The following is a 19,840-nucleotide window of genomic DNA, read 5'->3' on the forward strand; positions in this document are numbered from 1 at the left end:
CACACCCGAAAAAAAAAAAAAAAAAAAAAAAAAAAGAAATTACAGAACTGTGAAGCTTAGGTTGTATGATGGGTCAGATTGTCTCAATGGATGTTAATGTTACCAATATAATGACAGAAGTTAGCATGGTGAGAAATACTTATGGTTTTGATGAATGTGCGGAAGTGACCAGAGGTCGATATATGAAGGATAGAGCATTTTGTTAATTTAGATTATCTGGTTGCAAGTAACAGAAACTAACTCAAACTAGCTTAAGTAAGAAGAGGAATTTACTATGAGTAAATGGGTGCAGCTCAAGCACAGGAATATAGCTGATTCCTTGTTTACCTGGGAGATTTCTGATTCTTTGTTTACGAGGGATATTTAATGTCCTATATCTAAGCTTATGTGTTATAATTTTCGCCACATGCGGAGACTTTCTGAATCCAAATTCCAGGTTACCTGAAGAGAGAACCTGATAGGTTCAGATAGAGTTAGGGGTTCACTCATGCTCCCATCAACTTTGGCTGGAGTGGCATGTTATCTTTCATGTCATGTAACATGGCTTGTGGGTGGGGAAGGCATCCCATCCACAAAGAGAGCCGTTGTGCAACCAACCACAGTGGATGTTTGCTCTACCTGACGTCTAGCTGAGTGATGTAGCTGAATGAGTCTGAATGGAAGAGGAACTTTTGAAAGAGGCTGGGAAAGCAGTGAGGATGTAAGAGAATTGTTTACACTACTACATGGGACTTGGGCAGTAGGAGAATGAGTAGCTTTCACTTAAGAGAAAAGTGAGTGGTCTTCTTGGTGCAGAGCTAGCTTCTAGTCAAGACGTGGGGTACAGTGTGTTCATGAAAAAGGTTGAGTTTACAGGGAAGGTTATTGGTAAAACTTAAAAAAAATTCTGTGCTATTAGTACCTTCAGAATAAGGATAATGCTTTCTGTTTTTAATTAGTATATACAAGATGTAATTTCATCAGGATATTGAAGTTATGAGTATCTCAATTACTAAATATGTTAAAAAAACTTATCCACCTGGTTAAGCTTTCCTTTGAAAATTTTCTTTAGTTATTATATTTAATGGTAGAAATGGTTCTAAAACAGGAATTTCATTGGCTGATAAAGAGAGGTTATGGTGTAATAGGAGAGGAATGGTATTCTTTGATACTTTGGCTCATGGAACCTCTCTTTAAGGAAAACAAGGTAGATGACATTTTAGATAACTGTAAAATATGATTCAGAATTAGGGGCAAAAAATAGTCTGCTGGATTGACTTTAGGACTCTTCTAAATTTGACAGGGATGTATGTGGACTAAGTATTGTGTTCTTTTTTTTTTTCCTTACCAACGAGTTCAGTTTGCCAAATCTTGCCAGAATGTTGATCATTGTAGCTTGCAGACCCTATTTTTTATTCCCGAATTACGTTAACAGCTAGAGTTGTTTTATAGATATTTCTTGAGACTGATGCCAACCCTCTTATGGGTCTCAAAGTAATTGAATCAAGACTATTTTTTTAGTCTTTAAAATTTCCAGGGGTGTTCTTTATTATTTGATATATAAATTCTCCATCTGCTTCACTTCTCTGTGATATTCTAAAAATATACTTGCTGTGAAATGGGTGAAATACAATAAGACGTTGGATGTAGTTCCGAGTTAAAGAATTTAGATTAAAAATTCAGTGATGAGTAATATTTAGTTTTTATGTTGATACATCCAATGACTGTAGCTTAGCTGCTTTGTCTACTGTTATACTCTTATTCTAGTTTACAAAGGTACATATTGTAGGTTTTTATCTCAAAATCCAAACTCCATCAGTGACACAACTTCTCACCCCCTTCCCCAAATGAGACTCATTGGTGAATGGAGAATCATTGGTGAATGGTATAGTATAGACCTGAGTTCAAATTCTGTTTTTACCACTTGAATAAATTACATAAAATCTTTATGCCTCATTTAGTCATTTGTGAAATAAATATAATGCACGTACTTTTCAGAATTGTTATAAGGATTAGAGAAACTGTTTGTAAAATGCCAGATACTTTGCCTGGCTCTGAGTAAATGGTAGGTAAGATATTATTGCTGTTATGATTACTGAGTAGTACCCATGGATGCTTTGACAACATGATATAGACACTGGCCTGTATATGTACATTGAACATCATATGCTGGATTAAGGAAAACTAGTGTACAATCCCAGGGGAGTTTGTAGAAGCTCCTGTAGCAGACCATTTGTTGCATATATTTGCTCAGATTTCTGAAAATAAATGTATCTTTCAGTCTGGTCTTTGTAAATGGATTTGAACACTAATGTATTTTTCTTTTCCTTTTATTTTCAGGGTGCTATTTTTTTGGAAGGCGTAACTGTTAAAGGTGTAACTCAAGTAACAACTCAACCAAAGTTAGGAGAGGTACAACAGAAGTGTCATCAATTCTGTGGCTGGGAAGGGTAATAAACATTTTCAATATTAATTAAAGTGTTAAATAAAATTTATTCTTATTCTGCAATACTTAACATTAATGCAAACAATGTCATAGCTTCTTTGCTCCTTGAAGTTTCCGTGTTTACATAGAGTTCTTAAAAACATGTTAAGCAAGAGTTTATCAGATTTTTCTCAAGATAAACAGTGTAATAACCAGACTTTTGAGTCAAAATTAGATGACTCACATGTCTTCCTAATGGAATAGAAAATTACTATTGTCACTTTCTGGTATTTGTTTTGTGAGATTGATTCTACTGTTGCTGAGTTTTTTAATTATTATTAAAAAAATATATTATTGTTATTTTTTGGCTACATTGGATCTTTGTTGCTGTGCGCAGGCTCTCTCTACTTGCAGCGAGTGGGGGCTCTTCGTTGTGGTGTGCGGGCTTCTCATTGCGGTGGCTTCTCTTGTTGCGGAGCACGGGCTTCAGAAGTTGTGGCATGCAGGCTCAGTAGTTTTGGCTTGTGGGCTCTAGAGCGCAGGCTTAGTAGCTGTGGGCGCAGGCTTAGTAGCTGTGGTGCACGGGCTTAGTTGCTCCGCGGCATGTGGGATCAGGGCTTGAACCCGTGTCCACTGCGTTGGCAGGCGGATTCTTAACCACCGCGCCACAAGGGAAGTCCCACTGTTGCTGATTAATGTTTTAGTTGCCCTTATCATTTTATTAAGAGAGAAGAGGTGAAACTTGAATGTGCCTCATTTTCCAGTTTTTCTGTCATCAGAAACCTGGGAGAATCAGCTTTAGATATGTTCTGCCCCTTACCATGACTTGAAGATATTTATCAGACATTTCATGGGAGAGGATTCAAGAGAGAGTTCACTGATCGTTGCTCTCAGGTCTTGGTCTATGGTCATTTCTGTTGATCATTGCTATCTGTGGCAGAAAATTGTAATACAGCTGGAACATGATGAAACAGGATTATTGTTAAAAATTCCTAATATAAAGAACTTTTGGACTGGTATACATACAGATCAATAAACTAGAAATAATTTTAACTAAAAAATGTAAATGATGAAGTGCTATCAGTTTTAGTATTCTGTTAAACCCTTGCCAGTGTACTTTAATCTCGACCTGAATTTCTCCTGTTTTGTCACTTCTGGGCATCTTTTGAGGAGAAACTTGCTAACCCTGCAAAGTTATGCCAAGCTGACAGTGTCATGATGGAGGAATATGGGGTCTAGAGCAATGTAAGATAGTCAAGGCAAGATTTAAACTTCTTCCTGAAGTAAAAGACTTGTAGATATACAAAGACTTGTAAACAGTTTGTGCTTTACTGTTTAGATCATGTGTATTAATATTTAAAAATTAGCCCGATAGTCATAGTTTGCAGTGGCAATTATGATCCTGTTAACTTGAGTTCTAAAATGTCAAGAAAATGATAACCTTTTGGTAGCATTTTTGTGAAAGCTGATATTATTCCAATTGACATTAATCTCATGATAGGGAAAACATTGTGCTAAATGTGTGACTCAGGTGAGCTTGGTTTAAGACATGTATTGCTTTGTATGGACACCAGCCATAATAGTAATACAGTGTTCTTCTTTAAGGTCTGGATTCCCTGGAGCACAGCCTATTTCCATGGACAAGCAAAATATTAAACTTTTGGAGCAGAAGCCATATAAAGTAAGCTGGAAAGCAGATGGTACGCGGTAAGTTAGATTTCTTAAAAAATTGACTAATAACCCGAATGCTTGAAGAATATTGCTTTGTTGTTAGAGAAGGTTTGTACTCCTGGGAGTGACTTGAGCAGCAAAATAAGCATGTTTCATATACCATATAGTTTTTGTTTTGCTAGTATTCTTAGCTGTGTACTACAATTATAACTCTCATTCTGCTTAATTTTTGGTTTCAGAGTTATGTTAGTTTGACATGAATCTATACCAAATTTAAATCTGGAAGTATTTTTTCTTAATAATATTGTGCTTTTTGGTATGTTTGCTGCCTGCCACCTTGTCTTTAATGGTGTTGGACACTTCTAAAATTAACAGATGCATTATCAGTTTATAATCTAAAAATTACCAAGTCTCCTTGATTCACTCTGTATTTTGTTCCTTCGATAGTTTTCTTTTTCTCTTAATCCTTGCTAATACTTTTTATAATTTTATACACTCTTAAGGTTGTTGTATTCTTATAACAAAGCTTAGCTTCAAGTTTCATATTCCTACATTAAAAAATATTTATTAGTATTAAAGCATAAAGTTGCTTCCTCAATAACATTAAACTTTTTCTTTCTCTTTTGTAATCCATTTTTTATAGCTTTGCTATATTATTTATTCATTCAGCAAATGTTATAATAATTGAAATAACAGATTAATATAGAACTCTTATTAACTTTTTCGTAATGAAGAAAATGTTTTAGAATAATTAGGAGTGCATGTATATATATGCATGTATGTATATATAGTATATGCATATATGTATATATACATGCAATGTATACATATATAAACACATATATGCACATATATGTACATATATAGATATTAATATAGAAGTCCTATTAACTTTTTCATAGTGAAGAAAATGTTTTAGAACAATTAGTGTGTGTATTATATATGCAAACACACACATACAATTAGAATAATGAGGAGTGCATGTATATATATACGCACACACAGACACATGTATGTACACTTTAGTTTTTTTTCCAGATTTATTGAGTTATAATTTGACATGACATTATGTAAGTTTAAGGTGTACAACTTGTTGATTTGATGCACTTATATATTGCAAAGTGGTTATTGCTGTAGTGTTAGCTGACATCTCTTTCACTTCTCATAATTACCATTTCTTTTTTGTGGTGAGAACATTTAAGATCTGTTGTTGTAGCAATTTTCAAGTATGTAATACAGTTTTTTTTAACTATAATTACCATGTTGTTCATTAGATCCTCAGAACTTATTTGTCTTACAACTGGCAGTTTGTACCCTTTGACCAGTACCTCCCCATTTTCCCCACCCCTTAAGCTCCTGGTAACCACCATTCTAGTCTCGGTTTCTGTGAGCTTTTTAGATTCCACATATAAGTGATATCATACAGTATCTGTCTTTCTGTCTGACTTATTCCACCTGGCATAATGCCCTCAAATTCTATCTATGTTGTCACAAATGACAGGATTTCCTTCTTTCTCATGGCTGAATAATACTCCATTGTGTATATATATCTATATATACATATATATACATACCACATCTTCTTTATTTATCTATTTATTCATTTCTTGGTGGATACTTAGGTTATTTTCATATCTTGGCTATTGTGAATAATGTTGCAATGAAAATGGGAAAGAAGGTATATCTCTTTAAGATCTGCTTTTCACATTTAAAAATTTTTTTTTTTTTTTCCGGTACGCGGGCCTCTCACTGTTGTGGCCTCTCCCGTTGTGGAGCACAGGCTCCGGACGCGCAGGCCCACTGGCCACGGCTCACGGGCCCAGCCGCTCCGCGGCACGTGGGATCTTCCCGGACCAGGGCACGAACCCGTGTCCCCTGCATCGGCAGGCGGACTCTCAACCACTGCGCCACCAGGGAAGCCCCCTGTGTTCCTTTTTTTTTTATCATGGAGAAGGGAGACAAACAAGGAGTGATTAAAAGTCAATCAGAAGCACTGTTTACTGATCTAAAGCTATAGTGGATGATACCTGGCAGTAAACTGGTTAAAAAGAGAAAGTAACAGAACTCATTTTATTCCTTCTCCAAGCCCAAATCTTACTTGGACCCCCCATTATATAAAACAGACAAAAGTGGGGCTGCTTTGGTTGGTGAACATTTTGGGGCAGCATGTGGGGTTGCATTCTGGGTGGTCTCTAAGGTCACCATGGAACTTTTTTAGGGCAGCAATTCCCAAACGCCATTGAATGTTTGGGTTATGTTATCATCATGATTGTATTACCATCATATTAAGCTTGCATTAAAAAAAAAATTTAGAGATCCAAATTCAGTAGACCTTAGTAGGCTTTGAGAATTTGTGTTTTTGAAAGCAGCCCTAGCTGATTCTGATTTCCAGCCAGGTTCGGGAGCCATGGCCTTTAGTGCCGGTTGAACACAGTTTAAAAATCAGTGACTAAACCAGAGAAGTGTCTAGCCAGCCACTGAGTTAAGGATACAACTGAGAATTTGTCCATTAATTGATTAAAGGAGATTCATGTAAAATGTTTATTATTATGGCATTCAATAAACGTTAGTTATTGGTGTCATAGTTTAAGACTCCTTGGAAAATCATTTTTACGTGGTAACCAACATTTGGTTTCTCAGAATACATTCAGAATTCTCTTACGGTGTGAGTTAGTTAGTGTACAAGAAGAAAAGTAGGTATAGGACAAAAACAATCTAATATTTTTAAATCAAACTTTTGAGATAGATGTCAGCTAGTCACATCTTTAGGATTTACTAAAGGATAGAAAGTTCCTTTAAATATTAGTTTCTTTAATTAAGCTACTTATCAATGTGAGAGTTACTACTTTTTAATAGAGGTACTGTCTCTGAAATGGTACTTAAGGATAAAAATCAACTGAATTCATTACCAAATCTGGCTAGAGAACTCTTAGAGCTAAACGGATATAGGTAAAACCTCTGTAGCAAACATTGGTGCAATCCCTGATTGGAATTTGGGGTTGCCCATATTCTAGGGGTAGCAAGCATCTGGAACTTCGAAACATTAAAAAAAAATCCATTTTTTGTTAATATTTCTAAATACATATATTTTAAAAGAGAGCTAGGCTACAGGACCCAAATATATGAGAAGAATAATATTTATTCATACAGTCAGCAAATATTTATTGAACATCTACCATATGCCAGAGGTTTTGCTGGACTTAGCAGGTAATTAGAACTAACTTGTTTAATATGATTATTTTTATTTTTTAATCTTAAGATGAGCATTTTCCGTTTTTAGAACATACTTTAAAAGATAAGCTGGGACGAAGTGAGAGAGCGGCATGGACTTATATACACTACCAAGTGTAAAATAGATAGCTAGTGGGAAGCAGCCGCATAGCACAGGGAGATCAGCTCGGTGCTTTGTGACCACCTAGAGGGGTGGGGTAGGGAGGGTGGGAGGGAGATGCAAGAGGGAGGGGATATGGGGATATATGTATACATAGAGCTGATTCACTTTGTTATAAAGCAGAAACAAACACACCGTTGTCAAGCAATTATACTCCAATAAAGATGTTAAGAAAAAGATATTACTTAATTGCTGCCAAGATAAAATTGTTTGCTCTCTTTTATTGAGGCATTGGACTGTTTCCAGTTTTTTCTTTTATAAATAACTCCTTATACCCATCTTGATATAGCTTATGATGAAGATAATATTACTTGGATAAAGAGTATGGAAACTTCTAAACTCCTTGATACCTCTTGCCAAAAGTTGTACGTTACACCCCCAAACACTATTGCCTGAAAGAGCCCATTTCACTGCATTCTTGGCAGTTTGGGGTAGTTTCATTTAGTATAAATAATAATGTGGCCAGGTTGACAGTTGGGAAATGAAATTTGTTATTGATTTAATTAGCGTTTTGGGAAGCATCAGTCGATTACACAAGTTTCTTTTGTATTTTGGCTATGGCACAAATTATATTTTAACAGATAACACGTATTGAGCACTTAGGTATACTAAACATCAGTCTGAGTATTTTATACAGAATATCTCATGTACTGTGCACAAGTCTGTGAGGTGTAGGTACTATTATTATCCTCCTTTTATGAATTAGGAAAATGAGGCATGTAAAGGCAAGTGAGTTTTCCAAGCCTGCACAGTTATGTTAGTTACAGGACTGGGATTTGAATGTGGGTGGTCTGGCTCCAGAGCCTAGGATCTTTACCACGGTCTTGCTTTATACATGTATTTTTTCCTGTGTTGCCAGATATTGTCTTCATTATTCTTTTTCACTATTTCTTTGGTTATTTTTACTGTTTTATTCTTATAGGTGATTTTTTATCTTAAAATACGCTTATTCTGGTGATGTCTTCCTTATATAGGGAGAGGAAAAGTTCTCCCCGTGAGAACTTTTATCCCACACCTTGGGATGATCAATGTTAAGAGTTGGAGGTTTGGTTCTCTGGACTCTGTGCCTCCATATTCCTGCCTGCTGCCGCCTTCCCTCACTGCCTGATCCTCCGTATAAATGGATACGATATATGCTGTTCTGTTATAAACTGTAGAAAACTTTATCAGGTTTCCTTCAAATTGCTTTGTGATGGTAATTGGAATTGCATTGCACCTTTCACTTAATGGGAAAATCAGTATCTTTGCAGAAATAATATTTATTGCTTTAGTAGATAGCTATGAAGCTACTATAGGAGTTAGAAGGTCTCAAAGATGATACAAGACACTGTAGGTAAACAAAATACAATTCCTGCCCTTGAAGCAGCTTTAAGATGCAGTAAGAGATGTAGTAGAAGTATGTATAGTACAAAGCAGAATAAATAAGGAGAGGTAACAAAGAACTGCTAAGCAGCATTACTTCATATTCCATATGAAATATGAGTGCTCATTTTGATTTTAGGAGTATAATAATGGGTGTCCTAGATGGATGTTTACCTTTGATAATGGAATAAAGAAGAGATACAGACCCATTTGTTATTTAGTATTGCATAGTGCTACTGACCTCACTGGCGCACATTTGCCCCGACTTCCATCTCAGCTCTAGAGCTATCTCTTGGATGAGATGTTAAGGGGATTTTCATACTTATTTTTTCATAATTCCACTATCCTTTTAAGAACTGGTTATTTGCTCACATGCTCTAGTCCATTATGTGTGATTGTAGAAATGCTAAGTACTAGGTTGGGTAAAAAAGAGAAAACAAATCTGTTCCTCTCTGTGAATCAGTGAAAAATTGTTTGAAAGAATTGTAATTGATCTTTTAAGAATGTGTGCCCTATACAAAAGAAAATCAAAAGTAATCAGCCAGGTCACGGGGCAAATGTAAAATAAAACAAAGCCTTTGGAATATTTCTTCTGGTCTTCTCTTCTCATGAAGACTGATTGTTTTATAAAAATCAAAATGATTTTCACACCTTTCAGCCCCTTTGATATGTAAATGCTGCCCATACCATTTTAAGTGGCTTTAACATTTTATTCCAGATCAAGGTAAATCTGAGTAATCAATGTGGCTTTTTACTCTCTCCCATGGAAGACCAGGTAAAAGGATACTGTATTTTACATACTTGTGCATGGCTATGAAGTTCTAAAAAGCATAACCTGTAACATTCATGGTAGTTAGTGCAAATGAATATATCATTTGATTTTATACTTTGAAGTGTAATGATACTCTGTATTCTCATTATAAACAGAGCTACTTAATCTAAAAGTAACTAATTAAAATAACCAACAGAGGCTTCTTAGCCTCAGAACAGATAGATTCATGAGATTTGTTAACCAGTATTGGAACTAATTACCTGATTTGTGCAATGAATAGTAATTTTGCAGTATTCTGTTACCTTGAAAGATTTTCAGATCCTCTTAATTAGGTCAAGATCAATGAATATGTCTATACCTTACTAAACATTTTCCATTATTAATAGTTGTGAGTTTTTCTAACTTGGAATATATATATATGTAAAATGTCTTTTTTTTGGTTTCTTTTGTGATTCTGGTCACAAAATGAAAAAGTTTAATGAAAAAATGATAGTGACTTTAAAAATACTTTTCCTCATTATAAAATTACTTTGTGTTCATTGTGGAAAACTTAGAAAGTGAAGATAAGGAAAAGAAAAAAATGAAAAGCAGCCATAATCTCACCAGTTAGAGATGTTGCTGCTAATGTTGGTGTGTATATTTTCAGACCTGTGTCTCTGTCTATATATATCATTTTGTTAAGTGAAAATGAATTCATTCCACAGTATTTTTTGGTGTATATTATGTATGCCATGTACCATTCTAGATGCTGGGCATTACAGTGGTCCCTGCCATAATGGAGCTTCTATTAGGGAAATATGTTTTCTACTTAAACTGTTTAGTATCTATGATTTATAGTTTAGTAATCTGCTATTTTATTTATTTATTTATTTTTTGCGGTACGCGGGCCTCTCACTGTTGTGGCCTCTCCCGTCGTGGAGCATAGGCTCCGGATGCGCAGGCTCAGCGGCCAGCGCGCACCAGCCCAGCCGCTCCGCGGCATGTGGGATCTTCCCGGACTGGGGCACGAACCCGTGTCCCCTGCATCGGCAGGTGGACTCTCAACCGCTGCGCCACCAAGGAAGCCCAGTAATCTGCTGTTTTTAATTAATGCTCCTAAATATTTTTCTATTTTATTAAACATTTTCCTATTTGATGACTGAAATAAAATTGTTTATTAAGGTAATCCTTGTTTATGGTTAAATAAATCAAGTAATACTGGAGATCCCTTCCATATCCCCTCCTTCTGTCTATCAGTATTACTCCCTAAAGGCAACCACTTTTTTTTTCCCACATTATTGCGATATTTGCTTTATTGTGGTGGTCTGGAAATGAACCCGCAATATCTCTGAGGTCTAACGCAACTTCTTTTAACCTTTTTTTATCTTTTAATTTTTGAATTTAATTTAATTTATTTTTTTATACAGCAGGTTCTTATTATTATCCATTTTATACATATTAGTGTATATATGTCAATCCCAGTCTCCCAATTCATCTCACCACCACCACCCTCCCCACCACTTTCCCCCCTTAGTGTCCATACGTTTGTTCTCTACATCTGTGTCTCTATTTCTGCCCTGCACACTGGTTCATCTGTACCATTTTTGTAGATTCCACATATATGCGTTAATATACAATATTTGTTTTCCTCTTTCTGACTTCACTCCACTCTGTATGACAGTCTCTAGATACATCCACATCTCGACAAATGACCCAATTTCGTTCCTTTTTATGACTAATATATGTACCACATCTTCTTTATCCATTCGTCTGTCGATGGGCATTTAGGTTGGTTCCATGACCTGGCTATTGTAAATAGTGCTGCAGTGAACATTGGGGTGCATGTGTCTTTTTGCATTATGGTTTTCTCTGGGTATATGTCCAGTAGTGGGATTGCTGGGTCATATGGCAGTTCTATTTTTAGTTTTTTAAGGAACCTCCATACTGTTCTCCATAGTGGCTGTATCAATTTACATTCCTACCAACAGTGCAAGAGGGTTCCCCTTTCTCCACACCCTCTCCAGCATTTATTGTTTGTAGATTTTCTGATGATGCCCATTCTAACTGGTGTGAGATGATACCTCATTGTAGTTTTGATTTGCATTTCTCTAATAATTAGTGATGTTGAGCAGCTTTTCATGTGCTTCTTGGCCACCTGTATGTCTTCTTTGGAGAAATGTCTATTTAGGTCTTCTTCCATTCTTTGATTGGGTTGTTTGTTTTCTTTAATATTGAGTTGCATGAGCTGTTTATATATTTTGGAGATTAATCGTCCGTTGATTCGTTTGTAAATATTTCCTCCAATTCTGAGGGTTGTCTTTTCATCTTGTTTGTAGTTTCTGTTGCTTTGCGAAAGCTTTTGAGTTTCATTAGGTCCCGTTTGTTTATTTTTGTTTTTATTTCCTTTTTTTTTATACTTATTTTGTGGTTATCCTCAAATCTCTAAATAATATGTTTATGTTGCTGTTTATTAATTAACTTTAGGTGAGTTCCTAATGTGGTCATGAGGATGTGGCTTACCAGTACCTCTGTTCCCACCTGTCTTTTCTTCTAGTTTCTCATCGTAGGTAAACTACTATTGTTAGTTCTCTTCATCGATCATGCCTGTATATTTAATCTTCCCTTTATCCTAATAACCCTAATGTAGTGTTTCTTAACTCTTGTTAAGATGCGGACTTTAGAGTTCTCTGTCTTCCATCTACTTCTGTTATGTCAGCTCTAACTTTAATATTGTCAACTCTGTTTACATTTACATGCTGTTTGTTAAACATAGGGTTTTTGTTTTCTGTAAGTGTATGGTTGTTTTAAATGGTGAAAAATACTTAAAAATTTTTTTTCTCACTGGAACTATCATTTAGATTAGTGGAAAGGAATAGATTTCCTTTTTCATGGCATGAAAAGAAATCACTCTGATATTTCAAACACACAGGAATTTAATACATAGAATTGGTTACAAAGGCATTGAGAGGATGGAGAAGCCAAAGGGTCACCTGGAGTTCAGCAGGCTGCTAGTGCCTCTGGTTGGAGCCTGGTTAGCACTTGCTGCCCAGGTGCTGGAGGAGGTAATATACTGGCTGTCTGGCCGCTGCTCTGGGACCACTCAACACTGCTGCACAGCAGCCCCTCCCAGGGGGCTCTTCCCTAAGGAGCTGTGCCGTCATCTGGTGGCTGCTGCCTTCAGTGCTGCCACAGATGCTGCCAGAAGCAGATCAATAGGTTTTTCCCTTCCTCTTTTTTTCTAATCTTCTTCCAGAGAGCTGGCAAGGGAGTCTGGGAAGTGTTATTTGCTTACTTCTCAAACCAAGATCCACTGAGCACACAACTGCAGGGATGGAACTGACCACCAAAGACAGCCAACTTGCCCAGAGTTCAAAGTCATGCCTTCTCTGCCACATCAAGTAGAATGTTTCTTTTGTTGAGTTTAAATAGGTTCTTTTTTACTCGAATAATTGCCTTTACCCTATAATCAAGTTTTTTCAAGGTTTTAGTCATTCTGTTTCTTCTTTCAATTACTTTTTGTAATCCCAAAGACTTCTCTTTTAGAGCCTTCTATGATTTCTAGCCTGTGTATAAAGCTCTGGTCCCAACTTTTATCCTGGTTGGATGTAGCTTTCTGGATTCCATGTTTTTCTTTCTTCCCCTCTGCTTCCTTCCTTCCTTCCTTCCTTCCTTTCTTTTCTGTCACTTTGCAGGGATACCTCCTTAACTCACTTCCTAAGAAAGTATGTACAGGAAGTAACCCATAAGCATGCTTAGGTGTATGAACATGCTGTTGCTCTTGTCCTGAATTTAGTAGTTTGCTTGTGTATAAAATTTTAGATTAGAAATGATTTTCCCTAAGAATATTAAAAACCTTACTTCAATTTCTTCTGTTAACCTCTGGCACTGATAAAAGGTGTGATATTATTCTGATTCTAGTGCCTTGGAAGTAGTTCGCCCCTGGAAACTTAGAATTTTCTCTTTATTCTTGTCCTAAAATTTCCCAGTGATGTCTAATTATGTGGGTCGCGGTTGCCCCCCAACCTTCCCATTCATTGGTACTTGGTGATATCTTTGAATCTGAAAACCTGGGTTCTTCCATTCAGGGTAATTTTATCTTATCTCTGATATTTTATTTCCTCTCTCTCTTTTTTTCTTTTTTCTCTTTTCTCCTTCTAGACCTACTGTTGGCTGTTACACCACCTAGATTCTTAGATTCTTTTTCTTCTCTTATCTTTTCTGTCATACTTTTCACCTCCTGGTCTCCTTTTCAGTTTTCTGGGAGATCTTCTCATTTTCTTTCTATATTTCTAATAAATTACTAATTTCAGTAATTACGCTTTTAAATTTCAAGAGTACCCATGCATTTTTACCCTCTGCTTACACCTTTTTATGCCAACCTGTTCTTAATTTATAGACATCATAGAGTTTTGAATCTCTTATGAGAATACTAACTGGCGGGTATAGAGTTACTTTCTCTTAATCTTGAATCATCTTTCTTCTTCATGTTTCTGGTTTTCCTTAAATGTGCAGTGATCCTTGGTTGGCTGTTTGCATTTAAAAATGAGGCAGAACAACTGCTTGGAAGAAATTCTGTGAATGTGGGCCGGCTTTGTCAGCTTGAGACCTTTGCTTTATGATAAGCGGTTGTGCTGGAGGATCTTCAGTCCTACTGCCTAGAGAGGTCTTTTACTTCCGGGCACCATTACCCATGTAGTTACTTTACCTCAGGGTTTGGTTCAGTTTCTTTAGAGAAGGGCCCTCCAATTTTATTGATTAATTGCTTAGGAGTTGGTTAACCTGTATGTCTTGTCTGTGAGTTGTGGGGATTTAATTGTTTTACATTAGTTAAAAATAACCAATTTCTCTTTTTCAGTCCCTATTGTCACTCTCATTAGTTGATGTTTCTGGGTCTGGATTTTCTTTGGGATTTTGCAAAATAGGCAGCTCCACTTGTAGATGTTGCTACTTTTGTGCAGTGCTTCTCAGCACTTCTCCATCGATTTCTTGTCCAGCAGAAATTTATTGCCATAGTTCATCCAGTGATGGTCTTCCCTCCTTTCCTTCATTATCTTCATTGTTGTGTGTTATATTAGTTATCTATTCCTACCCAACACATTACCTCAAGATTACCCCCTCAAATTTAGCAGCATAAGACAACAAACATTTATGATCTCATGGTTCTGGGGAACAGTTTAGTTGGGTCGTTCTGGCTCAGTGTCTCTCATGAGGTCGCTGTCACGCTGTGGGCCAGGGCTGCCGTCACCTCGAGGCTCCACTTCCAGGCTTACTCTTGTGGTTGATGGCAGGCCTCAGTTCTTTGCTGACTGTTGGCCTGAGGCCTCCATTCCTTGCCTTGCAGGCCTGGGTGGGGAGGAAAAACTTGCACCCACTGTGTTTAGTGTTTGGGAGTTTGCAGATTAAACTGAGGAAAGAAGAGGAAAAAAGTTTATTCATAATGCCTGTGGGAGTGCACAAAAGAAGTGATGTGCTAAATGACTAAAGGTAGGGGTATATATATATATATATATACACACATACATACACACACACCTAACTTAATAGGGGAAAGGGAATGGAGACAGAAGGCTTCTGTGGGAAGAACAAATGGGTTACTTTAGGAGAACCTATGTTTAGGATAACAACAGGAGAGAAGAAAGTTTATGATAATCTGATAATCTTTGTTATGCTGGTGTGATTGATCTTTTCCATCTTCTTCCTGGCTGTAAAATTCCCCCAGAGAGGGGTTTTAAGATAGTTTCACTCTCAATCTCCTTCCTGGGAGTGAAGCTGCTCCAAAGAGGTGATTTATGGTGGCCTCATTCCCAGAAGTTTCTGCTTTTAGTCAAATAAGGGAAGCTCTGGGAACACTTCTTTCTGCATCTCTTGAATCTCAAACATCTTCAGCTTAAAGCAGTCTTCATACTAACTCTGGGGTTCCATGTGGTTCTCCACCGCTGCCTGAATGTCCTTACTACATGGCAGCCAGCTTCCCCTAGAGCAAGTGATCCAAGATATTTCAAGATATCCAGGATGGAAGTAGTAGTCTTTTTATAATCTAAGCTAATCTCAAAAGTTATTTACAGTCATTTCTGCCATATTCTATTTGTTGGGAGTGAGATACAAATCCAGCCCACACTCAAGGGGAGGGAAATTTAGCTCCACCTTTTAAAAGGAAGAGTATCAAAGAGTTTGGGGACTTGTGGACATATTTTGAAAACCACCAGATGGCTTTATACTTAAAAAAAAAAAATCTAACTTTGTTATTTTGATAGTGTCTTAGGAGGAAAACGAGCCATACTGGATCATTGTATTCCATTGTATGAATGCACCATATATATATATATATTTTTTTTTTTGTGGTACGTGGGCCTCTCACTGTTGTGGCCTCTCCCGTTGCGGAGCACAGGCTCCGGACGCGCAGGCTCAGCGGCCATGGCTCACGGACCCAGCCGCTCTGTGGCATGTGGGATCTTCCCGGACCAGGGCACGAACCCGTGTCCCCTGCATTGGCAGGCGGACTCTCAACCACTGCACCACCAGGGAAGCCCTTGAACTAGTATTTTTAACGATTTATTAAACAGATTCATCACCAAAAAGTTTTTTTCCAGTCACTTTTGGTTTAGTTTTGGCATTTTATGACTGCACTAGATGGCAGCAGAGGACCAGCTTTAATTCAGGCTGTTTTTGTGATGCAGTAGAATTCTGTTACCCAATTCATTGTACATCTAATACATCCCAAAATACTAGTTTGGGATTATTCAGAATTTAGTGAGGATTAGTGGGATCATGTATACAACACTACTGAAAGCATAGCAGTTTTGATAATGTTGCCATGTTCTTTTGTGCATTGCATATGAATTATATGACTATGTCATTTTGGACCTATTTTTGTAAAAACGATTTTGCCACATTAAAGTCTCTGAAAGTGTTTTGTTTGCTTCAGGAAACTGATGTTCTTATGTTGGAATCTCAGAAAATGAAAGAATGATTTGAAGATTCTCTCTTATCTCATATGGGTTTTGCTCTCAGTTGTTCATGTTGGGAGCAAAGGAGTCTATAGAAAGACTTTGTGTTGGAATGTAACTCTTCTGTTTTAGATAGTGAAATTTTGTTCATAAGGGTAGAACAGTCGTTGGACTTGTACACGGTATATGAAGAATAGCAATTTTGATATATATGCTCCAATTATATTTTGGGAAAGAAATTTCTATAACTACATGCTGTTGTTTTTTAAAATTATACATCATATAGTATCTTTACTTTCTTTAGGAACCATATTCAGTGTTTGCATGTAATCTGATTCCCAAAAGGCATTAGTATCTGTGAACTTAGGTAAAGAAATTGAAAATGAGTAATTCTGACAGCTCTTTTTAAAATTGTAAGATCTGGTTTGAAGATTTTTTTTTTCTATTATTTATTTATTTTTTTGCCGTACGCGGGCCTCTCACTGTTGTGACCTCTCCCATTGTGGAGTACAGGCTCCGGACACACAGGCTCAGCGGCCATGGCTCATGGGCCTAGCCGCTCTGCGGCATGTGGGATCTTCCCGGACCGGGGCATGAGCCCGTGTCCCCTGCATCGGCAGGCGGACTCTCAACCACTGCGCCACCAGGGAAGCCCTGGTTTGAAGATTTTATATGCAGCCCATCTTAGAACAGTATGTTCCTGGCTTTCAGCCCAGCTCTGCTGTTGGCTGCTGTTTTTGTGGGCAGGTGAGCCTTTCTTTTTTTTTTTTTTTAAATTTTTTATTTATTTTTTTACTTTATTTTTGACTGTGTTGGGTCTTCGTTTCTGTGCGAGGGCTTTCTCTAGTTGCGGCAAGTGGGGGCCACTCCTCATTGTGGTACGTGGGCCTCTCACTATCGCGGCCTCTCTTGTTGCGGAGCACAGGCTCCAGACACGCAGGCTCAGTAATTGTGGCTCATGGGGCCAGCTGCTCCGCGGCATGTGGGATCCTCCCAGACCAGGGCTCGAACCCATGTCCTCTGCATTGGCAGGCAGATTCTCAACCACTGCGCCACCAGGGAAGCCCAGGTGAGCCTTTCTGGACAAATTTTACTTTCGTAACATCTTAGACTTCAGAAAATTTAATTTTTAAAATATTTTTGCCTGGGCAGAGAACTAAATTGTCTCCCCATGACTTATTTAAAAATGGCTTTTAAGCCTTTTAAGTGTTATATTAGCCTGATAGAATGTAAATGTAGCTAGAGGCACAGAATACAGTATATATTATGAGAACAAATAAAATTGCTCCTTAAATTGTAAACTTTAAGCAACTGCCCATTGAATCGACTCTGTGATCTGGCCTTGGTAGTTGCCTTAATACGACGAGTCCATATTATATTTAATTTTGTAATCTCAGAGGTTAGGTACTGTATTTAGTATTTAGCTGTTGACATTGTTGCATCTAGACTTTTTCCCAGTAATTTTATGTGAACATGAACAAAGACCAGTGGAAACCAGTTAATTTCTAATAGTGTGATTTATTAAACATTTTGTACTAATAAATTGGGAAATTAAGTCATTTAAAACATTTGGTGCATTTAGATATAATTTTATGTACTTATATTTCCCTATGTGCATAAAGCAATATTAAATAAAATCAAGCATCTTCGTGTTATGCATCTTCTACATGTGTTTTTAATTATCTTTCTTAAAAGTAACCTAGTGGTGCTATTAGTCTATTTATACATTTAAAATAAATAATGGGGTTTTTATAGTAAAATATGTATGGTAAAGTATAATATCTGTGTTAAACATAAAATTATTTCAAGTTTCTTGTAGATTAGGTCTTTCCCTTTCAGTAAAATAATTAAGAAAAAGATTCATTGTTATATAGAAGAATTAAGATACACACAAAGATGTTGCTTGTTTTATAAAATTTCTAATTTTTGACAAGTTTTAAATGGTAGCTGTTCTGGTGATGTACTTGGAGCCACCAAATTAAGTATCTTAGTGTATGGTCAATTTCTTTTTTTCTTTTTTTTTTGTGGTCAATTTCAATAACAATAAAGTTTTGAGAGGAAAATTAGTTTGTACCTATTTTATTTTATTTTTAGTATATTTTAAGATTGTCTAATTTTTTTTTTTTTTAATTTGGGAGTATATCTAACTCCAAAGTTTTCAGGTAAGAGGGATTGTGAGCCTATGTTAGGTATTCTGCATAATCAGTAGAATCATGGACATATAAAGGTAATAATGTAATAAAATTCTAAAAAACAAAGATACTTAAGTATGTTAGCTTATAAAACAGGTCTGTTTTTGAGAAGCAGTATAGTATAGTGGTTAAGAGCTTGGGTACTGAAACTAGACTACCTGGGTTCAAATCCTGAAGTTCCCATACTTACTAGTTATGTGACCTTAGGAAAGTTATACAACCCCTGTAACTCCCAACCTGCCCATCTGAAAAATAGGGATAACAATAATAACTACCTCCTAGATGTTATAGGATTAAGTAATTTCATCTAAAGCATTTAGAATAATTCTTAACATGTAGGCAGTGCTTGGTAAGTGTTGTTGATAGTTACACCTTCTACCAACTTAATAGATTCATTAAAATAAAATAAACCAAACTCTAACTTTCTAAAGAGAAATTCCATAGTCATGGTAAAGTCCTATTTTTAAAATTTGAACCTATTTATAAAAAGAAAATTTAAGACATGTTTCATGCCCTTAAATGGGTGAAAATCTAATTGTGATATTAAAATGGGAATACATGAGAGAACAATGTGAAATATAATTTCCTATAAATGATGTGACATAGACTCTGGAACGTAGGCATTCTTAGGAGGAAGATGACTAGTGGAGAGTGAGTAACATGGGCAAGAGGAGTAGCACGAAGTCATGAAGCGGAAACAGCCTGTCTGAGCTAGACTGACCTAACAGTTGCTGTCAATCCAGAGTCTTTGTTAAGTTCTAGCCACTGGGCAGTACGGTGCTTGGACTAAGGAAGACAATTATTGTACTGGTGGCTGGTGAAACTGTTAGTATATATTTTTAAACATGTCAAGAGTTTTAAGGATTTCTGAGCCATGAGTTTTGGATTTAAATTTTGACTGTTACACCAACTCCTACTTCTTCTTGAGTTGTTGTTAGGAAGTTGTAAGGTGGGAGATCCTTTACCTCAATTGTCTTGAAGTTGAAGGCTGCTTGGGACTGCTGCATCAGTAGGTTAGCCCAGTGGCCTTTGAGGTACTTAGAAGAGCTGTTTTTTTGGAATACAGAGTATGGCAAGAGAGTGTTTTTCATAGCGATACAGAAGGCAGGGAAGTGAACACTT

The 19,840-nt window shown here is 36.7% G+C and overlaps 1 protein-coding gene across 4 annotated transcripts in view; it reads left to right on the plus strand.

Moving 5' to 3' along the window:
* Positions 1–19,840, plus strand: part of RNGTT (RNA guanylyltransferase and 5'-phosphatase) — a 242,835-nt gene that overhangs the window by 31,557 nt on the left and 191,438 nt on the right. For all 4 annotated transcript variants that reach the window (XM_024747399.1, XM_024747414.1, XM_024747405.1 and 1 more), the window contains exons 7-8: positions 2,320–2,429; positions 4,010–4,111. In XM_024747399.1, the coding sequence (XP_024603167.1) occupies positions 2,320–2,429; positions 4,010–4,111 (212 nt within the window). The remainder of the gene's footprint in view (positions 1–2,319; positions 2,430–4,009; positions 4,112–19,840) is intronic.

Source organism: Neophocaena asiaeorientalis, unplaced genomic scaffold, assembly GCF_003031525.2.
Source record: "Neophocaena asiaeorientalis asiaeorientalis breed wild unplaced genomic scaffold, Neophocaena_asiaeorientalis_V1.1 scaffold161, whole genome shotgun sequence".
NCBI classification, from domain to species: domain Eukaryota; kingdom Metazoa; phylum Chordata; class Mammalia; order Artiodactyla; family Phocoenidae; genus Neophocaena; species Neophocaena asiaeorientalis.